Source organism: Vombatus ursinus, unplaced genomic scaffold (assembly GCF_900497805.2).
Source record: "Vombatus ursinus unplaced genomic scaffold, bare-nosed wombat genome assembly UNPS02014816.1, whole genome shotgun sequence".
Taxonomy (NCBI): domain Eukaryota; kingdom Metazoa; phylum Chordata; class Mammalia; order Diprotodontia; family Vombatidae; genus Vombatus; species Vombatus ursinus.
The window spans coordinates 22,618,420-22,640,520 of NW_020954594.1; the positions used below are offsets into that span (position 1 = coordinate 22,618,420).

The 22,101-nt window shown below is 36.9% G+C and overlaps 1 protein-coding gene across 1 annotated transcript in view; it reads right to left on the reverse strand.

Annotated features, from left to right (window-relative positions):
* THSD7B (thrombospondin type 1 domain containing 7B) overlaps window positions 1–22,101 on the reverse strand; it is a 901,933-nt gene that overhangs the window by 668,694 nt on the left and 211,138 nt on the right. Inside the window, exon 3 of the mRNA XM_027835643.1 lies at window positions 19,373–19,621. Coding sequence (XP_027691444.1) covers window positions 19,373–19,621 — 249 coding nt within the window. The remainder of the gene's footprint in view (window positions 1–19,372; window positions 19,622–22,101) is intronic.

Below are 22,101 nucleotides of genomic sequence, written 5' to 3' on the forward strand. Positions count from 1 at the left end.
AGAGAGAGAGAGAGAGAGAGAAAAGAAAGGTAGGTAGACATACTCAAGATTGGTACTTTATATAGTAATATTACACAAATTTATATGAATATACTACACTGCTCAATATACATGTGGTCTCATTTCTGTGGGTATTCCCTCTAAAAAGGCAAATTGCAATCTCTCCTTGCCTACTCAATTTATTGAAATCTCTTCCATGTTCTCACATAAATCTACTGTAGGGGTCCATCTAACATGCTGGGAACTTTCCTTGAATTCCCCTGACAATGTTAGAATCCATGTTATTTCTCTTGCATAAACCCTTATTTGTAATGTACTTCAGCCTGTTTACATACAGCATGTCTTTTCCATTACTCTTTGGGTGGTTTCCAGTCTTGATTTTCTACAGACTGTGGTATTCCATAGCAATGCAGACATCTAGGCGGCACAGTGAATAAAATCAACGTGATGCCATCCACTAACAGAGACATCCAGAAGATTCTTGATCGTACACAGAAAATTTCCTTTTGACCCTAACTTGACACCAGACCTATCCAGCAAATATTCCCAAGAAGCATATATTTCTGTTTTGTATCTTGTCTGACATTAAAATCAGAAGATTGTTGAAGAAGGTATGTTTTTATAAATTTTCAAAGAACATTTTATAATTTTGGTAAATGTCCGGTAGACATCTTATTGGAAGAGAGTTTTTTAAAAGACTTTTGCTTCACTATTGAATCAAATGTAATCTACATTTTTTAGGCAATTGAGTGTTGGTCAAGGTGTATTTTATAGTAGAATATCACTGAGACCTTACTTATTCTCTTCTAATACCTTCATCAAGGGTGCTTTTGATGTATTTAGTATTGTATAATGTGCATAGATTCTCACTTTTAAAATTGTATAAATTGGACAGGACTTACATGGGTCTTTACCTATTTCTGTTCCCTGTGTTATTGTTGTTATTGTTCAGTTGTTTCAGTCGTGATCCCACTTGTGATTTTCTTGGCAGTGATATTGGAGTGCTTTGCCATTTCCTTCTCCAGAAGGAGATGAGGAAACTGAGGCAAGTAGGGGTAAATGACTTGCCCAAGGTCACACAGCCAGTAAGTGTCTCCGGCTGGATTAGAACTCAGATCTTCCTGACTCTAAGACCAGCAGTCTATCCACTGCACCACCTAGCTGCCACATTTATGTTCTCTTGGTCATCTTTCAAAAATAACAAGGTTTGAATGAGAATCAATACCTCATCATCCTTAAAACCATGTTGCCTTAAGCACAAGAATCCTTTATATACTTAGCCTAGTCCAGAAGCTTTACCCATATTTTCCCCCCTTCAATATAATGTTCCACTTATTCAAGAAGCATGCCCAAGACTGTGTTGTTAGAATTTCAATGGGGGCACTCCAATGTCTTTAGAGGAACACAGAATTTGCTATAAAAATCTTTTTAGATCTCTTCCTTAGTTTGTTAGTTTGTTGTCCTTCCAATTTCAACCTTAAATGTCTTTGTGATGACTTTGCTTAGTTGATTCTTTCCCCAAGGTTTCTTTAAAACGATTTTTTCCTTCCATTGCTTATTGATGCTTCACAAGGGAATATTACTCAAAATTTTCTGCTCTCCTTCTTCATAAAATTGCTAAGAAAGTTAATGTTCTAAGCCAGAGTTGTCCATTGCTTCTATACCTCTCCTATTGGCAGGAAAACCCAGGGTTTGATGACTAAGGAGATTTTCTTAGGTTTTTTTTTGTCTCCTCATTATGACAATAGATTTATTCCAGTTAAAATTCTATATAGAACTGTCATACATAACACTTTTTCCATCCATTCTCATTTTGTCCTCAATAACTTTTAAAAACAGGTCAAATGAAGTTGTATACCATAAATTATTATAATTTCCTCCTAATTTTGATCTTTATTCTAATAAATATGAAGTCTAATTGTATGCATACAGCAGATTCAGAAATGATTACTACTTTAGTAACTAATCATTACCTTACTTTCTAAATAGAATCAGTCTCTCTTTTTTCCTCTCCACCATGTGTGCTAGTGTGTGTATGCATATGTGTGTGTGTGTGTGTGTGTGTGTGTGTTTGTAATTTATCTCATGGTACTCTTGAAGAAAGTATTTGTGATGCGTGAGTATGGATCTTGTATATGGACTGCAAGTCTTTGGGTTTTTTAAAAATTCCTTAATCTCTAATCTTATGTTCTAACATATTTTTACTCTTTGCCTTTGATCACCATTGCATTGTAGTCAATAATTAGCAAGCAAAAAAAATGTTGATTTAATTTTGAGGGTCTTGCTGAGTTCTTCATATACCTTTTCTACCTCTTTATATACTACAATAGATGATTTAAGTCATAATTATTTTCATGGCTCTTTTTTCAAATGCTTATCATAAGCATTTCAATAAGAGACAAACTAATGTCCCGTGAAATGATGCATCTTTGAATCCATGAAAATTCTGTCAACCTATTTGCCTTTCCAAAGATAATCAGTTAGCTTTACCTTCCTTTTCTTCTGGTTTAATTGATAGTAAAAGTTTCAGCATTGAAAAAACTCATTTCCTCCAACATGACATTCACATATTGGTCATTGAACATGGATCACTTGTTGAGAGTACTAAAAATAGGTAAATGTTTATAGATAGTCTAAGACCAAGTAGTCCTTGGACCCTCTGCCCCCTTCTATCCTGTGCTGCCATTGTCACTGTAGAAGTATAAGGAGCCTACACACACTGCACAGGAGCTTATCACCTTTATGCAAGAAGCTTTTTCCAAATCTTTCTTAATGCTAGTGTCTTCCCTCTAAGATTATCTCCAATTTATCCTGTGTACATCTTGTTTATATGCAATTTCTTTATGCTATCCTTCCCTCCATTAGATTGTGAACTTATTGAGAGTAGGAAATTTCTGTTGTTGTTGTCTTTCTAAATGTTTAATAAATGCTTGTTGACTTTTTGACTGACAGACAGACAAGATTAATAGCCATTTTTCATTTTCCTTTGTTTCATGGGTTAATAAGGCCAAAGAATTCGTGATCAAGTGGCCGTCCTATTTATTGATGATGAGCATCTCTCTATTTAGCTAAACTGGTGATTGGAGTGCAAATATTGTAATTCTGGTTTATAAAAAGACACAAATTACATTTAAAGGTTAGAATCATATCAAGTCAAAGAGATTTCTTTGCTGTTTGAAAAGGATAGGACATGAAATTTCAACTCTTTTTTCAATTATTTTAGAATGACCCCATAAAAATTAGCAGTAAGTTCATTTTTGAAAGTATGATTATAGAAAAAGAAAAAAATACAGTTTAAAGATGAGAGTTCTCCTATGAGAGTAAGTGGTAATAAAATATTGCAGGTAGCTCTTTGATCAAATATTCCCACTTTATATTCAGAGGCAGGGAAAGTGCTGTCTGTGCTAGACAGGACAAAATACTTCTATGGTAAACACAAGACATTTATCACTATCGATATCGTTTACCACCTCAGAGAAAATACCAACACTGCAAGAGAAGAAGGAGAAAATAGACCGGTAAAGGGCTTCTAGATTCATTTCAGAAACTCAGATCTTTTAGTAGACTTTGCTTCTCTGTCCCTATTTCTTTTTCAAAAGCTCTATTCGATGTTTAGTCACAAATCACTCAGCAGCCATGAAAACTGAACATCCTGAACTCCACCAACCTGAGAAAGCTCCTCGTAGATCTGACAGAATAAGAAATCAAAGGACTCCACTCAGCTAAATGCTACTTGCCTTCTCCTTTAGAAGTTGTTACACTGATAGGCTTTATGCCTCTGGGAAACTTTGTTGCGTGACTGACTGAACCTTTCCCCCTTAGTGGACAAAACTTATGTCAAGGACTATAGGCCCTCCTTAGCCAGCCCTCAAGTTCCCTCACCCCATTCAGATGTTTTTTCAGCATCTTCATTTAACCTCCTTTTCCAGCTGATGGAAGCTTCAAAGGCCAGGGTCCCACATAATATGGGTCAATAGTACCCTGAAATTGGCTGTGGAATCTCTTCAAGCAGAACAGTTAGACAAGGGATGGGAGAGACAAATCAGCCCTTCTGATATTACCAACTCAAGAGAGGGCAGAGCCTGTATCCATTGCTGCCTGCCATTGCTAGCAGAGCACCAGAAACCATATATTAACTATTCTGAGTTACTGGGATGATATGACCTCCTCTTTTAGATCACTAAATCATAGACTAATTAGTAGCTCAAAAAAGTGAGTGCCAGACCCACGGAGGTATTCTGGGTAGCACAGAAAGAAAAGTCAATAGCATCCCATGTCAATCAATAAACAAACATTTATTAAGCACCCACTATGCGATAGGCATGTTGTTTCCAAGACCAAATAGAGTAAGTATAGCACTCACAAAGCCCTGTCTGGCTTTTTGATGTTCTTCAGACATTACATTTCATCTCCTCACTATACATTTTCATTGACTGTCCCCCATGCCTGAAATTCTCTGCCCGGTCACTTTCAAATCCCTGCTTCCCTGGTTTCCTATAGGACTAAGTGCAAATTCCACTTTTTACCGAAGGTATTTCCTGGTCTCACCCATTACAAGTGCCTTTCCTTCAATATTGCTTAGTGCAGTGCCTGGCTTATAGAAAGAGTTTGACAAATGCTTGCTAATTAACTAGTAGGCTTTCTACAGGGAGAAGGGCCCCATGCATATTCATTGATGACAACAATCCACTCTCTCTACACATTCTCACTTGGTAACTTCATCAGCTACTTCAGCAGGTAACCTCATGGGTTTAACTACCATCTCTGTAAATTACACACACATATATCTATGTATGTGTGTATACATATATAGCAACTACCTTCCAGGATTGTTGAGGTAATACTGTACTAAGTATTTTATAATTATTACCTCAACAATCCTGGAAGGTAGGTGCTATTATTATCCACATTTTACAGATGAGGAAACTTAGACAAACATGTTAAGAGACTTGCCCAGGATCCCACAGCTAGTAAGTATCTGAGGCTGGATATGTATGTATGTGTGCATATATACTCACATATGTGCATATATGTATATGAATGTATATATACAGAGGTTTATGTGTGTATATGTACATGGGTATGTGCATGTGTATATATAAACATATTGCAAGTCTTCTTTGCTCCAGTCAAACAACTTTACTAGACCTTTCCAATAGAATGTCCTATAATCAACTCAACATGTCCAAATATATATATATATATATATATATATATATTATCCTCACCCCCTCAAACTTCCGCTTACCTGAGCTCACAACCTCGGCATTATTCCTAATTCCTCTCTTTACCACCTCATATATACAATTAGTTGCCAAACCTTGTCATTTGTACTTCCACAACATCTATATCCTTCATTATTCTCACACAGCCTAGATCAGTCCCAATTAGTCAGGACTATTGCCAATGTGTCCTGATTGATCTTCCTGCCTCATTTCTTCTCTCTATAATCCTCCACAAAGTTGAAAAAATTATTTTTCTAAAGTGAAATATTGGCTATGTAATTTCTGTATTAGAATAGGCTACAATGACTATCTGCTCTCTAGGATCAAGCATGTACTCCTCAATTTGGCACTTAAAAACCTTCACAACCTGATCTTAACCTAACTTTCCAAGTTTATTAAGCATTACTCCTCCTATGACTCCTTAGAGTCAAGAAAACCTAAATTCAAATCTGGCTTCAGTCATTTATTAGCTATATGACCCTAGGAAAGTAACTTAACCTCTGGCTGCCTCAGTTTCCTGAACTGTAAAATGCAGATAATAATAGCACCTACTTCCCAGAGTTGTGAGAATTAATTTGTAAAGCAGTTAGTACAATGCGTGGCACATAGTAGATGCTTAATAAATTATTTTCCTTCCTTCCTGCCTCCATTCCTTCATCTCTTCCTCCTTCCTTCCCTTTCTCTTTCTCTTCCTTCCTTCCTTTCTGTCCTTCTGTCTCTTCTTCCCTTCCTCCTCCCCTTCTTTCCTTCTTCCTTCCCTTCTTTGTTTCTTTCCTTCCTTCCTTCTTTCCTTCCTTCCCTCCTAACTGTTTTCATTGTTCCCCATAGGTATCGCTCCATTTCCTTTTCTGTGCCTTTGCACTGTCTTCCCCTCCCACTGTGACTGATGTGCAAGACCTCCTCACTTCTGCCTCTGAGTCTCTTGTTTCTTTTAAAACTCAGATAATACCTTCTATGCGAAGTCTTTCCTATATATAATTTATACGTGTGTGTATACATAGCTATATGTATGTATATATGTACATAAGTATGTACATACACACACACTTATGTAACATTCCTACTTAGGTAATTTCCAGCTTGAGCTCATACTTGATGGCTGAGTCCCTGAAGAGGACACTACTACACTAGGGTTCTAGAAGTGACCCTGTGAATAATTCCTAAGCTCCCAGTGGACTACTTCCAATGAACAATCAGCCAATAGACTTAATCAGCTTTTATCAAAAGTCATTGACTCAGATGGCATATTGAAAACAGTAGTTATAAAAATATCCCCACTAAAATTCTAGGGAATACTCACTCACAAATACAGAGAACATTTATGTACCAAGTGGGTTCAAACTTAGAGTAAGGCACATATGTAGTATATAAAAGTGCAAAGGGTTAACTCACAATTCCTGGCATTTCAAGGTCTAAAATTTCTTTCTCTCTTCATAGAGTCTTTTGGAGTACAGCATTTCTGCTGATGGGCTGTTCAGCTGGGCTTCCAAGGTCTTTGGTCTATAAGCATTCTTCTCTCAAAAGGGGCAGACAGGTTCCTATAGCTGCTTCCTCCCTTCGGCAACTGCATGTCGACATCTGTGTCTCTGGTATGTAGGTGGGAAGGAGGGGAAGAGGAAATTCCCCTCCTACCTCTTGATCTCCTCTGATACAGGCAGCCAGATCTGACTTTACCAAATGCTCTTGAGCCTGGACTCCTCAACTTGAGCAAGAACTGCTAACATTCATCCAGCTGTTTAAAGGCCCAGAAGTATGGCTAGCTTGTTTCCTTATCTAATTACTAATTACAATTCCCTTATTGCCCAATGAAAAATATTTTCACTTCATAAGGGGATCATAAATGAAGGTAAAGACACATCTTGTTTACGCATTAAAGCCTCATCATGTGTGACTTCATTCTGCAATACCACTAGCCACTCTGGGGCAGGAGAAGGGGAGAAGAGATCACAAATCTCCTTCCTTACCCTTATACATGTACATGTTGTCTATCCAAATAGAACATGAGCGCCTAATTAGAGGGTCAGTTTCATTTTTGTCCTTTTTTTTGTTTGTTTGTTTTTTGGGTGAGGCAATCAGGGTTAAGTGACTTGCCTAGGGTCACACAGTTAATGTCAAGTCTCTGAGGCTGGACTTGAACTCAGGTCTGCCTGACTCCAGTCTGGTGTTCTATCCACTGCGCCACCTAGCTGCCCCCCTCATTTTTGTCTTTGTATCCATAGTGCTTGCATACAGTAGGTGCTTAACCAATGTTGATTGATTGGTTAATTGATTAGAAATTAAAATGTCAATGATGGCTGACTACTAGTCTTTCACAATGTAGCAATCACTTTCCTATAAACCAATGTTGACATTATTTTAAGATATGTCAAATTAGCTTAGATGTGGAATACTGATTTCATCTCAGTTTCAAACTTAGGAACACATTCCACTAAGTTCATATGTAAACATTTCAATGGGGATTCTAGTCATGGGAAATGGTCAAGAGCTAACTTTCACAAAAACTTTTGAAAACTGAAAGTGCAGAAAATTCCAACATATCTAATCCATAGGGGGAAGGGGAGAGTATTGTTGTAAAAGAAACTTTAGTGAGATAGTTTCTCCTGTGACAGATTGAAGGTTGAAGTTAGATAACAGTTCTGGCAAGAAGTCTCCACTTGAAAGTCCTGATAAAAAGGTTGTAGCACTCATCAGTACATTGAAGTTCCCAGGTATGACATATTTCAGAAAAGTAGGGGAAGAAATGGAAAATCTGGAAAGAATTCAAACAACTTAGAGACCCCTGTGTCTCCAATCTTTCTCTTCTGTATTTTCTTACTCTGTGAAAGGTGCCCTGGGTCCTCCTGATCTTTTCAGGGGATCATAAATTTATAGCTAAAAGGGACATTAGAGGTAATCTAGTCCAAAAATAAGACATAGTCCCAGATGTCAAAGAGCTCTCAATGTAATATAGAAAATACAATCTAGAAAGTGACTGAGGTTTAATGGGTCATGACTCCCAGGCACATTTTAATAGGGGATAAGATTATTGTTGTTTGTCCTGCTTTCTAAAAGAGGACCAATGACATCAGGAGGGTGATGCCTTGACTTTAAGTGAGGTGGAGCTGTGCAAAGTCATCAGCCCCACTGACTCCTCTAGAGTCATCAGAGTCCAGTGGCAAGACATAGGTCAGGATGACTGGCAATGAACCCAAATGCAGTGGGAGACTTTGCCTTTTTAAACTAAGGTCTTTCCCAGGTCTCAGTTTGTCTGAGACAATGCCTATTCAGTGATTTAATGATTTAAGGCTAGGTAAGAAATGAGGCAAAAGATGGCCTAGTTGGCCTTCACAAAAGAATCAGTTGGGGAGGAGAATTGTGGGATTTTAGTTATCTACCTAATATAAGTCTAAGAGTTATGTTTTGGGTAAGAGATGCCCTTCTCGGTGTCTTCCAAATCCTCACACATGCTGCTTATTCCATGTGAAATCGACCCAAACTTTGTTCTCAATCCAATAGGAAAAAACAGAAGTTATCCTTGGGTAAGAAGTAAAGTAATCCCAATTAACAATGCTGATATTAGAATAGTAAGCACCTTTTGTGAGTATTTTAAATAGACCACTATCCCCCTAATTGTGACATCTAGTACTCATAAAATAATGAGACACACTCAAAATCCTGGTTTAACAAAAACTTGAAATCCTTAGTCTTTTTTTAAAGTCCTGAATTATCAGAGAATCTTTTAACTTTTCTAAAACTTGGAAAGTGCTTAAGAATTCAGGCTTTTTTTTTTCTCTTGCTCAGCTCAAAGCCTTGCTACAAATCTCTGTGGAATCAAATCCCTACTTGATTTAATGATGAAGATTCAAGAAAAAAATTGGATCATCACATTATCGTGTTTTGACTAAACACATATATACATATAAACATTCACTTTCCTTGAATTGAACACATATGCAATGTATTGAAATTCAAAGTATATATATATATGTATGTATGTATATATATATGTATATATATATATATATATTTAAAAATCAGGGAATTACAGCAGTACTAATTTATGGAAATGTGTGTTGCCTCATTAAAGGTCAGAAGCATTCAGAAAAGATTGGGCTTGCCAGTTCAGCTGAACAGCTGACAAAAATAAAGGGGACTGATCAAGCTTTACACATTTTGTGCTGTGGTAATTCTTTTAGAGCTGTATAGCAGGACTATTGATTATGAAAAGTTACTCTGGAGTGAAAAGCTTTTTGCTCGTGAACAGATGCTTTTGCTAGCCAAACTCAACATATGTATTATTAATAGAGTTCCATAGCTGCACAGAGCCATTTGTAATACACTAAGCAACAACCAGGCAACAAAATCTTCAACCCAAAAGGACTTACAATAAAGTAGCACAATGGGGACTCACAAAACAATATACTCTGATAACATACAGATGGAATAAGGGGAATCAAGGTAAAAAAAGGTGCTGGCTTCTGACAGTTGAAACAAGGCCCAGATTCTATTAAAAGAGGATTATTAAAGAGAGATGGGGACCAATGGTGAAGACCGGTTACCAAGGAACTATCTTTCTCTGCTGTGACATCTGAAGCTGGTTCCCTGGAGGCCTTTAGATCATGACTCCCACTTTCCTCCAATCCTCAACTATTTCAGCAACACTGTTTTATTGAAACAGTCAAAAGTATCCCAGAGCTGTGGGTAGGGAAGGTAGCACACATACCATGTTGCTCTAACCATGTATGGTTTTAGATTTAAATTATTCACTTACTCCCATCCGTTTTGATCCCTCTCTTTGAATCCCAGACCATAGATACCCATTTCCCATGAAATCAGACACATAATGGAACATATTCAATTACATTTATTTCCTATTTATTAAGTATCTATTAGATTCAAGGCACTGAGCTGGTTAGAGGTACTGCAAATGAGAGCGAGAAAGAGAGAGAGAGAGAGAGCACCTAGGTCAGAGTCTTATGGTACCCCCACAGTTATGGCATATGATAGTGATAATAATCCAGCAAAGGAAACTAAGAAGGAACATTCAGATAAGGAGGATGAGAACCAAGAGAGAAAAATGTGACAAAAATTGAGAGAGAGCATCCAGTAGAAGAGGATATTTAAAAGTGTGAAATGCTGCAGAGGTCAAGAAGGATGAGAACTGAGAAGTCATTTGATTTGGCAATTAAGAGATCATTGCTAACTTTGTAGAGGGACAGTTTCAGTTAAATAGTATAGTCAGAAACAAGGTTGGAAAAGATTGAAGGGTGAGTGAGAGAGGAAAAAAATGGAGTCTGTTTTTTTTTGTTTGTTTGTTTTTCTTTTAAGGAGTTTGGCTAAGGAAGGAGAGAAATACAGTAGTATACTGGAAAAGATGGTAGGATCTAGTGAGGGTTTTTCAGGACAGGGAAAACATGTTCACATTGAGAAGTAACCAGTAGACATGGATAGATTAAAAATAGGGAAGGTGACTGATTGAGTGTGCAAAGAGTGGGAAGGAGTGAGATCAATTGGTTGGCTTCTTCATCAGAGACTAAAGAGAGAATGAAGGATAATTTCAAGGGCTGGTTAGATGAAATGGAGACAAGGAACTTACAATATGGGCCTCTATTTTCTCAGTATACCAACTGTCAGTACTTTTGAATACAGCAAGCTAAATCACCAGTCATCTGCTGAACCATCAATCATTCACTGAGTCAGGGACTTACTGGGCATGCTCATAAAGTAACTCCAGCTTCCTTTTTGTAGGCTGAGCTTTCTGTATTAGCTACTCTCTTCAGATGTGAGACTTTGCCTCAGCAGGTTTTTCAGGGTATGGTATAGAAATAACAATTTAATGTGCTTAATCGCTCAGATAACTATTGGGTCTGTGTGTGTTAGGAATATGTGCTCCCAAGGTCTATTCTAATTTTCCCTTAGATAAAGTATCATTTCTCTTAACTCTTCATTCCTTGAACCCCTAACTAGAAATTTCCCTTGGGTAGCACTAATTTGGATTGTATAGCAATGCACCACACCATTTTATATGGTATTTCATTATGGGATTTTCATAACCAAGATCACCTGTGCATTCAGTCAAAAAACAAATGATATAGACAAGATAGCTATAGTGTGTACATAATTTCCAAAAAATGCCACAACACACATACACACACACACACACACACACACACACACACACACTCATGATCATTAAAGGTGGAAATAGTTTTAAGCTGTAACTACATAAGCCACAGCTAACTGGAATTAGAGGAAGAGATAGCTGTGGTTAGACATCCCCCACCATCCAGCTCCGTAAGAATGGGTCAGTAAAGAGAGAAATTAATTCAGGTAAATGAAGGCAAGAATGCTGTAGAGCAGAAGTGGATGGGGAGGGAAGAAAAAAAGGGAAAATAAAGTTACATTACAAAATACAGTAAATTATACATAATAGATTTGCAGTTTCATGTGCAATAATTTTTTATTCTGCTATGTTATGGAAATTCTTATTTTATTTCATAAGTTCAAAATAAAATAAATACAATTTTAAAAATTCTTCACTTATCTGATTATCTAAACCAGAAGTGTACAGGAGATTTAATTTTTCATACTTAGTCCCATAATAATAATCAACCTCATCAAACATATAAGAAGCAAAATGTAGATATGAAAGAATTCTAAATGAAAAAAATATATATCGTGTGTGTGTGTATGTATATATGTGTATATACACACGCACAAACTTTATAGATACAGATGTAGATGTGGATATAGATATAGACGGGAGTTTTAAGATAGCTTAAATATGTCTAGTTAGATTGATTCAGCTTTGTGCTTTCTAGAGGGATAAAATAGTTGTCAATATTGTTATAAATCCAAAAAAAAAAAAACAAAGAGAAATACAATAAAGCTTTTATTTGTCCAAAAAAAAAGAAAGCACTCTTCAAAGTCATTCTCAGCAACAGACACAAGTGGCTCTCAAATCAGATCAACACTAACAATCTCTGAGTTGTCCTAAGCCTTGGACAAAGTGTTTCTGCCACTCAATAGGCTCCTAAGTCAGACCAGGTACAAGTTCTGGCATGGCTTCAACCTCTGCCCATTCATCCCTACTTTTCTTACGATAGTGAACCTCTTCCCCTCAGTCTTGTCTTATCTGCTCCTTGTTCCTGCAGGTCCTTTCAGTCTCTAGATCAAAGTGAAACTCTCCAAGGGAGGGTATGAAAGAGGGGACATTATTTCTGAAACACCAAGAGTCTGTCTCTTACATCCCCATTTTCTTTTAGGAGCTGTGTGCCAAGGCTGTGCTAAATCAGCAAAGTTTTAGGCAACTCGGTCAGCTTTGAGAATCAGACTAAGAAAGTTCAGAATTCTTAAGCACAGAAGTGAGGCTGAGATTAAGTCTATTTGTATATAGGGATGGAGGAGCATGTAATATAGTGAGAGGTTGGGAACAGTTGCTGTGGGGAATGGAACAGAGAATTGATTAGTCAGGGAAGAAAAGATGATGTCCTTATTGCAGTAAGGGGCAAGATGAAATTAGATCACATAAATCTGTAGTGGAACCAGTTGACAGGTTTTTGTGACTTTATTCAGTTCCATTAAGTATCACAGGAGTGGAGAAGATAAGTGATTGAAGTAATTGAGGTGGCAACAGGACAATAGAGGATTAGATTCAAGAATATGGGACAGTGAAGTGAGCCAAGATTTGATGAGAGGAATGTGAAACCCAAACAGGAGTGATAACCTGGAGGAGTACCAAGGGGCAGAGAGTTGTCACAGAAGTTGAAGGAACAAGGCATAAAGAGAGAAGGAATGATCAAATAAAGGAATTTCAGAGTTCTTGATCACAGAAGCGATGGTGAAACCATGCCTATTTGTGTGTAGCTTAGGTGAACTGGAGGAGAAGGTCATAGGAACAGAGTAGACTGAGCAGCTGGGGGGTTAAACTGTTTGAAGAAACTTCGATTTCAATATGTATGATGAAGTCCTCTAGTATAAAGGCAAGAGCATGGTAAAGAAGACTGAGACAAGCACTGATCTCCTTGAGAAATAACAGGGGAAGAATGAACAAGTCATTCAATAAGGTAGTGAAAAGGATAGAACCCAAGCCTCATATCTCCTAGTTCTTTCTTCCTTCCTCCCTCCTTCCATCTCTTCCTCCTTCCTCTTCCTTCTCCTCCTCCTTCTCTTCCTTTATTTTCTCCTCCTCCTCTTCCTCTTGTTCCTTCTCCTACTCTTTGTCTTGACTCTCTTCTCTTGACTGTAAGTTCTTTGAGGGCCAGAATCATAACTGACAAACATAACACATAGGGATAAATATCTTTGTAAAACAGCTGATTCTCCCAATCTACCTGAAATAACTTTGTGATCCTGAGAAAATTATTCATTCTTCCTGAATATGTTTCATCTTTAAAAAATAATAAAGGAGTAGGAAAGATTGGATTATCTCAATGGTTTCTTTCAGTTCTAAATCTTTGATCTTTTGATTGTACTCCACACCTCCTCTACTCCTACCCCCTACTCCCACACACAAATACAAAAATACATACACATCTTAACATGGTGTTTTGTATACTGTAGGTACTCAAGAAATGTTTAATAAACTGAATTTAGTTAAAATTCTTTTCTTTGCCTCTTTATTTGCCTTCGGTATCCATTAAAAATCAACTAATCCTCAGAGCACTCTCAAGAAAGAGTGGCAAAAAAGCACCTGGAAAAATCTGACATCAGGTTCAATGCCTCAAGCAGATATTAGGAAGTACTGGTTTGTCACAGGGAGTAGTTTTAAGAGTAAATCAAAGTGGTCTGTAGGAGATACACAAAGATACCTCAATGTGATTTTTCTCAGTTAGGAACAGAGTAAAGTTGCTCTAGTTTATACATACTAAGGATCAGAAATATGTACATTGGACAAAGAGAACAAGAGTCCATCTCTCCCATCAAGACCAAAATGTTGATCTCTTCTTTTTCAAGTGGACTTTGTGTGTGTGCTACAGCCTCACAGAATACTGCTGTCAGCAGCCCAGATTCTGCTTTGAGATCTTTATAAGAGATTTATCACACATTAGTTGTTATTGCAATTAAATAGCATTTTCTAAAATAAAATTTCAAATTCCAGATACTTAGATAAGTTAGAAAACCACTTTCATTCTATCAACTAATAATTAATTTTGAGGCTGGGGACCTGGCTAATATAATACTTGAAGTCAACACTCCTATGAAACACTTTTCTTTCTGTCAGATTTTACTTTTCCTATTTCCCAGACATAGCGAGTATAAACTTTAACAATAATCTCAAACAAGAGGGAAACTCTGAATTTTTTACATTTCAATATTATCATCTTTCAAGTAAAGTTACATGAACCAGCATTTTATAGATTACCTACTATGTGTCAGTTAGGTGGCACATTGGAGAGACAGAGCACCTGGCCTGGAGTCAGGAAGACCTGAGTTCAAACTGAGCCTCATACTTTCTAGCTGTGTGACTCTGGTCAAGTCACTTAATCTCTGTTTGCCTCAGTTTCCTCATCTGAAAATGGGAATAATTGAACCTACCTTCCAGGGATGTTGTGAGGATTAAATTAAATTTATTTCAATTAAATGAAATAAGTAATTACAAAGTGCTTAGCACAGTGCCTGGTACTTAGTAAGCACTATATAAACGTTACTTATTGTTACTATTTTTGTTACTTTGTGCCAGGCATCATGCTAAGAACCGGGCATACAAAGAAAAGCATAAACAGTCCTTTCCCTCAAGGAGCTCACAGTCTAATGGAGGAGACAATATGTAAACAAACATGTACCAACAAGTTATTGAGAGGATTAATTAGAAAAAAACTCAGAGGGAAGGCATGTTAAAAGGGACTGGGAAAGGCTTGCAGAAGATGGGATTTTATCTGAGACTTGAAAGAAGTCAGGAAGCAGAGAGAGAAGAATTCTTCTTGGTCATTTTTCTATAGTTAAGCACATATAATTTTAACGTGTGTGTGTGTGTGTGTGTGTGTGTGTGTGTGTGTGTGTGTGTGTGTGTGTGTTTTGTTTGTAGGGGGAGGGCACAATTAGAAAGACAGCAACAGAGACAGAGAGGGACAGAGACAGAGACAGGGAGGCAGGGAGGGAGGAAGAGGGAGAGAAAGAGAGAACTTCGAGGTCAGTTTAATCACCTTCTACATACAGCCTAGCTTACTTGCCCAGCTGATAGCGCCTTCCCCAATAAAATTATCTTGAATTCATTTTGTATATATTTTGTTTTCGTGTATGTATAATATACATATTTTCTCCCACAGAAAATATAACCTCCTTGAGTTCAGGGATCATTTCACAATTTCATTTTCATATTTCTATTCCTCTCTGTCTGAGACACAGTATGCACTTAAGATTTCTTAAGTGCTTGATTACTTGATACAGTATATACAAATGTGTACATATATATAATATGTACATATATGTGTATATGCAGAGGTATAGTGAGGATAGAATGAGATAATGGTTATAAAGCACTTTGCAAACCTTAAAGAACTATGAAAATGTCAGTAATCATTATCACTATTATCATTATTATCATTATTATTATTATTAGCCTGTAATCCCCATTATTCTAATCAGATGGTAACTCCATTCCCTGAGCCTTCTACTGCACTAGTGAGTTTAAGCAATGTTTATAAAGCAATACAAGCATATACTGGTAAATGTTTAACAACTGGGCTCTCAAAAAAAATTGATGCACACATGTTTAAGTTTAATTTGCATTATCAACACTTTCTTAAATCTAGACCATCAGCAAGACAATAAATGGAAGTATGATTTATAGCAATTGTCCATTTCTGAAATATATATGATCACACTGAAAATTTACCAATTTTTGCTTGCTGGCTATAACTGACTCCAACATAGCTTTGCATGTGTGTATATTTATGTATGTATGCATGTACATAGATATAAATAAATATATATCTGTATATACTTATGTAGGACAGACAGATGGCACAATTGATAGAAGGCTGTCCTCAGATTCAGGAAAGTGAGGACTAAAGTCTGATTTCTGGTAGTGTTATCTCTATATAGGTGACTATGTGCAAACCCTTTAACCTTAGCAGTGCCTCAAGCAATTCTTTAGTACTACAGTATACAAAAATTACTAATCCTTTCCTGTAAAAGGAATTTCTACACCAGGAATTGCCCACATCAATGATATGCTACATACATATTAAATATCACATTTTTATGATCTGTGTATATGTTTAAGTCTGAACATAGCCCTAAAAAGATTTGATCATGTTAAAATAAAATAATAGTATGTAAGAGGAACGATGGTGCTATAAAGCTTAAGGAAAGTACACTTTGTAGAGAGACAGAAGAGTAATACTGTGAAGGGATCCATTAGAGCACCAGCTGCTGCTGTAGCAAGGATGATGAAAATGGAAAACCCAAGGAGCATCTCCCAAGTATTAGAGATAAAGTAATGATGAAGAGATTCATAAACAGAGGCATTTCAGTTCCGTGGGAAAATAAGTCAATCCTAGTTCCAATATATGACATATTGGATTGTTTAATATTAGCAGTGCATTGAAAACTTTTTTCTGCCTATCATATTTTCTTTTTTTTTCACTGATGTCAAACTGAAAACAAAGGTAAGCACATTGCTTTTATGCTTTCCTGTGATAGTCCAACATTCAGACTAAAGGGTATCATATGATTTGGGTGCCACTGTGGCTAATGTGGTTTCCCTTCTCTGACCTAAATGGAATCATAGTTTGCACATGATAATAGCAACACCATCTCCCACTGCTAAATGTTAGCTAACATTTATTGCAAGTAATGCCCCAGGATTCTTATTTTATACCAATTTACCATCTTGACAAAGTTGGAGAATTGTCAACTTCAGCAAGGTTGTCATATTGTAAGACTATAGGATAACTGTTTCCAGTTGAAATTGGCAAATGCTATGCTTTTCATAGACTTTATGAGCATATATCTTAAAATACAACAAATGAGGCACAATAACCACAACTCTAAGAGGTCTGCCTGGCTGTGTCCTGGCTGAATCAATACCACTCAGCTCTATTATGCTGAAATCAGGTAATATATCTGTTGGTGATTATGTAGTTTAGACTAAGTAATTCATGAGCATCAACAAAAATCATCTTCTACAAGCTTAGAAGCCACATGGACTTCCGTACATGATCTAGGGCATGTCACCTTTAACCCTGAATTCCAAGAAAAAGACTGTCTTTGTGAGAGACTCCCCAAAGAGGAGAAAAAATAGCAAAAAAGGACATGTAGCAGCAAATGTGCTTTGGTGAACATCAATAAGAGGAATTATGTGTTACTCATTAAGTGCCCTAGAAATGGAAAATGAAGACAGGAAGGTTTTGGTCACTGTGTTCATCATTAGACCCGGATCTCATTCTTGCCTGGCCATTATTAAGAACACAGGGGACAGTTTACTATTCTGGATCCGAACAGTGAAATTTTTAAAATTTGTAAAGGGGAAATTGCTGTTATGCCTTATCTTTCCCTATATTTGCTTCCCCAAAGGACAATTAAGGCCAAGTGGAATTGTTCTACAGGAAAAAAAATGAGATTAGTTGCAAAAATAATAAGAAGGTTAGTTGGATTGTGTCCCTGATATTATATTAAGAATAGCTTACTTAAAAATTGATGTTTTGAAATTCACACACATTTGATTTTTCCATGAGTGACATCATAAAGATGTCATAATATAAAGACATTTTGGAGCACTCTATTTGGAGCAGTGGAGTAGGAATCCTAGGAAGGTTTATTTCTACCTCTAAAATCCAGAGCAAGTCAGTTAACCTTTTGAGACCTCATTTTCTTCATTTTTAAAATAAAAGATTTTGGATTAGATGTTATCTAAGGTCTCTGCTAAATCCTCTAATCTCAATAGAATTGATTATCCAGAGACATTGACTCTTTACTTTCCATCTGCAGCTCTGCTTGGTTTGGACTCCACAGAACATGATTGATCCCTCACTCATGATGACTTGATAACCTGACATCTCATCACCATGCCCCTTCCTCTTTGGATATTCAACACCTTCCCAAATCACTCAACCACTCTCCTGTCTTCTAATTATAAGGTTGAGGGGAAGAACATTAACCCCCTCCTAAAACTTGAAGCTTTCCTTTATAGAGGACTGGAATCTGGACTTTACAAATGACTCTATTTTCCATCTCCATCTTTGCGTCCTTTGAACTCCACAAAATGTGTTACTCCTTAGTGTTGCACCACCACCACTTCCTTTTATGTGCTGTCTTTTCCCATTAAATTATAAGCTCCTTCAGGGAAAAGACTATCTTTCTTTTCTTTTTTTTATTTTTTAATTTGCATCCCCAATGTTTAGAACAGTGCTGGGCCTATAGAAGGTACTTAGCAAAAGCATACTGAAACAGAATTGAAATCAGATCTCTTTGTATTAAGATAGATGATGGAGGGAAGCCTAGTTGCTAAGATTTGTTGCTCAGCAATTTCAATTGTATCCACCTCCTCATTACCCCGTTTGGGGTTTTCTTGGCTAAAGTACTGGAGTGGTTTGCCACTTCTTTCTCCAGCTCATTTTATAGATGATAAACTGAGGCAAGCAGAGTTAAGTGTCTTGCTCAGGGTCACAGAGCTAATAAGTATCTGAGGCCAGATTTGAACTCATGAAGAGGTATCTTTCTAACTTCAGGCTCTGCTCTCTATCCATTGTGCGGCATAGCTGTCCCATACAACTGAAAACAATAAATAAAACACAATTTACCACCTGTTATAGTGGTAAACACCTGTAATCCCAGCTATGGGGGAGGCTGACACAAGTGGATCTCTTGAGTTCAGGAGTTCTGAGTTGAGAGGACTATTGCTATCAAGTTTTTGCACTATGTTCAGAAATAATATATTGAGTCCTGGCAGAGCAGGCCCACTAGGTTGCCTAAGGAAAGGGAATCTACCCAGGTCAAAAATAGAACAGGGCAAATTCTCCATGGCAATTGGTAGTGGAATCGAGTCATAAGTAGTAGCCCTCAAATTTTTGTATAGGTGAGATAGGGAGACTCAAATCTTTAAAAAAATACAGTTCAGAATAATGCAACACAACAACTGATTACCTGGAATAACTCCTTCCCCCTGCAACAATATCAAATAAGGTCTCATGTAACTTTGAATTGTCACAAAAAATGTCCCATACCTAGTACATAGCTGCAGAAGTTCTCCTCCCAGGTTGCAGGCTTCTTTTTCTTGTAGTTCAGGACATTCTTGTCCTCCTCCTATGGCAATATGTTTTATACTCCGGCTCCTGCTCCTAAATCCTGGGGAAAGATCCCCTGATTGACAGGTCTTGGAGCAGTGACTCCATGATGACCAGTCTGTGGTTTCACAGTCTTTTGGCATGACACAGGACTGAAAGGTCAAAGGAAAGTTGTCTTGCATACAAAGGCTGTAAAAACAGAAAAGGGAAACATGGGTAGATACATTGGTAAAATCTTGGGTTATCTCAAAATTCATCTTCTATGCAAAGATGCTGTTTTAGGAAGTCATATTTGAAAACATCTCAACAGAAACATCTTTAGAACACAATCTGCTATAACATAAAACATTGTGTAATACAACCTCACACCCTGTTCAAAGGGGTAAAACTAGAATAGTAGTGCTCTGGTAAATGTTAAACAATGGCCCTTTGGGTGGGGGGGAATGCATGCATAAGACACTTTTAAGTTTATTATGTATTACTAACATTTTCTCCATTACTTTCCTTAGTCTAGAAAAATAACAAAACAATGAATTAAGCCCTATTTGTAACATTTGCCGATTTCTGAGGTATAAATGTTCACCCTGAAAATTTAACAATCCACTCTCATGAGCAGGTTTGAACTGGCTCCAGCACCCTCCTGACTGGAGTACATGATATACCCTGTGTCAGGCACCATGTGGGACACATTATAGCGAAATTGCAAGGTCCACTGAATTGGTTAGATCTTATATTTCTTATGAAGCTAGAATGCTTATTGAATCATTGAAGGTTTCATTTTCTTCCACAATAGTGACAGTTTCCAGGAATAAGGCCTATGGTCCAAGACAACAAAACATGTGCCAGAGTCTTTTAAAAACAACCCTGCTTCTCCAAATAAACCAGTAATTTATTACCACTGCTGGTACAATAAACTGCTCAGTGCATCTTGCCATTTTCTTTGATGGGATCAGAAAGCACTCCAGGCAGAATTTCTTTTAAAAGTCTCCTATATAGTGAAGTGCTTTCTTTAACCCTTCCATGCTAGTAGGAAATACCTCTTGATTTGGAACACAATGGAAAAACTTCCTGAAAGCAGAAGGATACTCGACTTTGACTGTCTTTAAAAAAATTAATAAAATCTATTTATCAGTTCAGGTTCTGAAAAAAGTAAACCCTTAGAATCTCCAAAATTGACCTAGTTCCTTTCTTACAAAAAAATATCTATCCCTAGTTTCCAGGTACAATTTTTGTCATTCTTCACTACGAAAAAAAATGTTGCTTTTATTATTGGTTTCCCTTTCTGTTTCTTGCTCCACTCCATATTTTATTTTCTCCCAGCTCTTCTGATTGGATCAAGTAGTATAACAACAATCACATTTTTGATTATAGAAATAGCATGTGATATTTGTCAATTGTATTGGTAAATTGTGAGAAATAATCTGGTCTTGAGCAGTAAGCATATAATCACTAAGCCCTCTTCTGCTAGCCAAGGACATAGTTCCCATTTCTATTTTCCAATTCCTCAAACTAATGAAAAGGAATATCCAATCTGAGATCTAGGCAGCTGGTGGCATACTACTCAGAATCCTGGACCTGGAGTAAAGGAGACCTGGATTGAATTCAGATTTCAGACACTTACCTGCTCTATGAAATCACATTAATCTGCTTGTTTCCTCATGATGTTTTTCGTAATTTTGTTTTGAGAGTTCTGATTTCTGATCGAACTTGTATCCTAATATCTTATTTTAAAGTTTTATTGTTTTAAACCACTGTGGAGTTTCTTAATGTTCATAGGATTTTATAGTCAGAGATGGAAGGAACCTTAGATATGTAAAATAGGGATACAACATAGCATTTAACCTCCTAGGATAGTGAGGGCCAAATGAGATAGTGCTGGCACTTAATAAGCATAATATAAATGCTAGTAGTAGTAGTAGTATGCTATGGGGTCAAATTCAAATAACTAACTTTGTTATTATTATTGTTTAATCATTTTCCATCATGTACAAATCTCTGTGACATCATTTGGGGTTTTCTTGACAAGATACTGGAGTGATTTGCCATTTCATTCTCCAGCTCATTTTACATATGAGGAAATAGAGGCAAGCAGGGTGAAGTAGCTTGCCCAGGGTCAGACAGCTAGTAAGTGTCTGAGGCAGGATTTGAACTCAGGTCTTTCTGACTCCAGACCTGGCACTCTATCCACAATGTTACCTAGCTGCCCTCAAATTATAGACATTGATTAAATAGTCAACTTAATATTGCTTAAATGTTCAGAAACAGATATCAGATCTTTAATTCATGTTGATATGTTCTTTCAAAAAATACACATTATTCCTTGGTAAATGGAAGAAAAAGAGATGCTTAAGGCAATGATGACTATTAAGTATTTATACGGCACTTTATAATTTGCAAATTACTTGACAAACATTCATCTGTAAATGAAGTCTTGGGAGCTACAAATTGCCCAAGTAATAATTATTCCACCAGAAATACAACTAAACCTATAAACTTAAAATGAAATTTATATTACTAAAGTCGATAGATAACCGTCATCCTCCATTACTTCACATTTATTGAGATATCTAGCTTTAACTGGAGGTAAGATTTCTGTAGGGAATGTAGGTTTGAGATGCCTTCCTAGAGACTCTTGATTTTGGTCAATCACAGAATCTCAAACTCAGAAG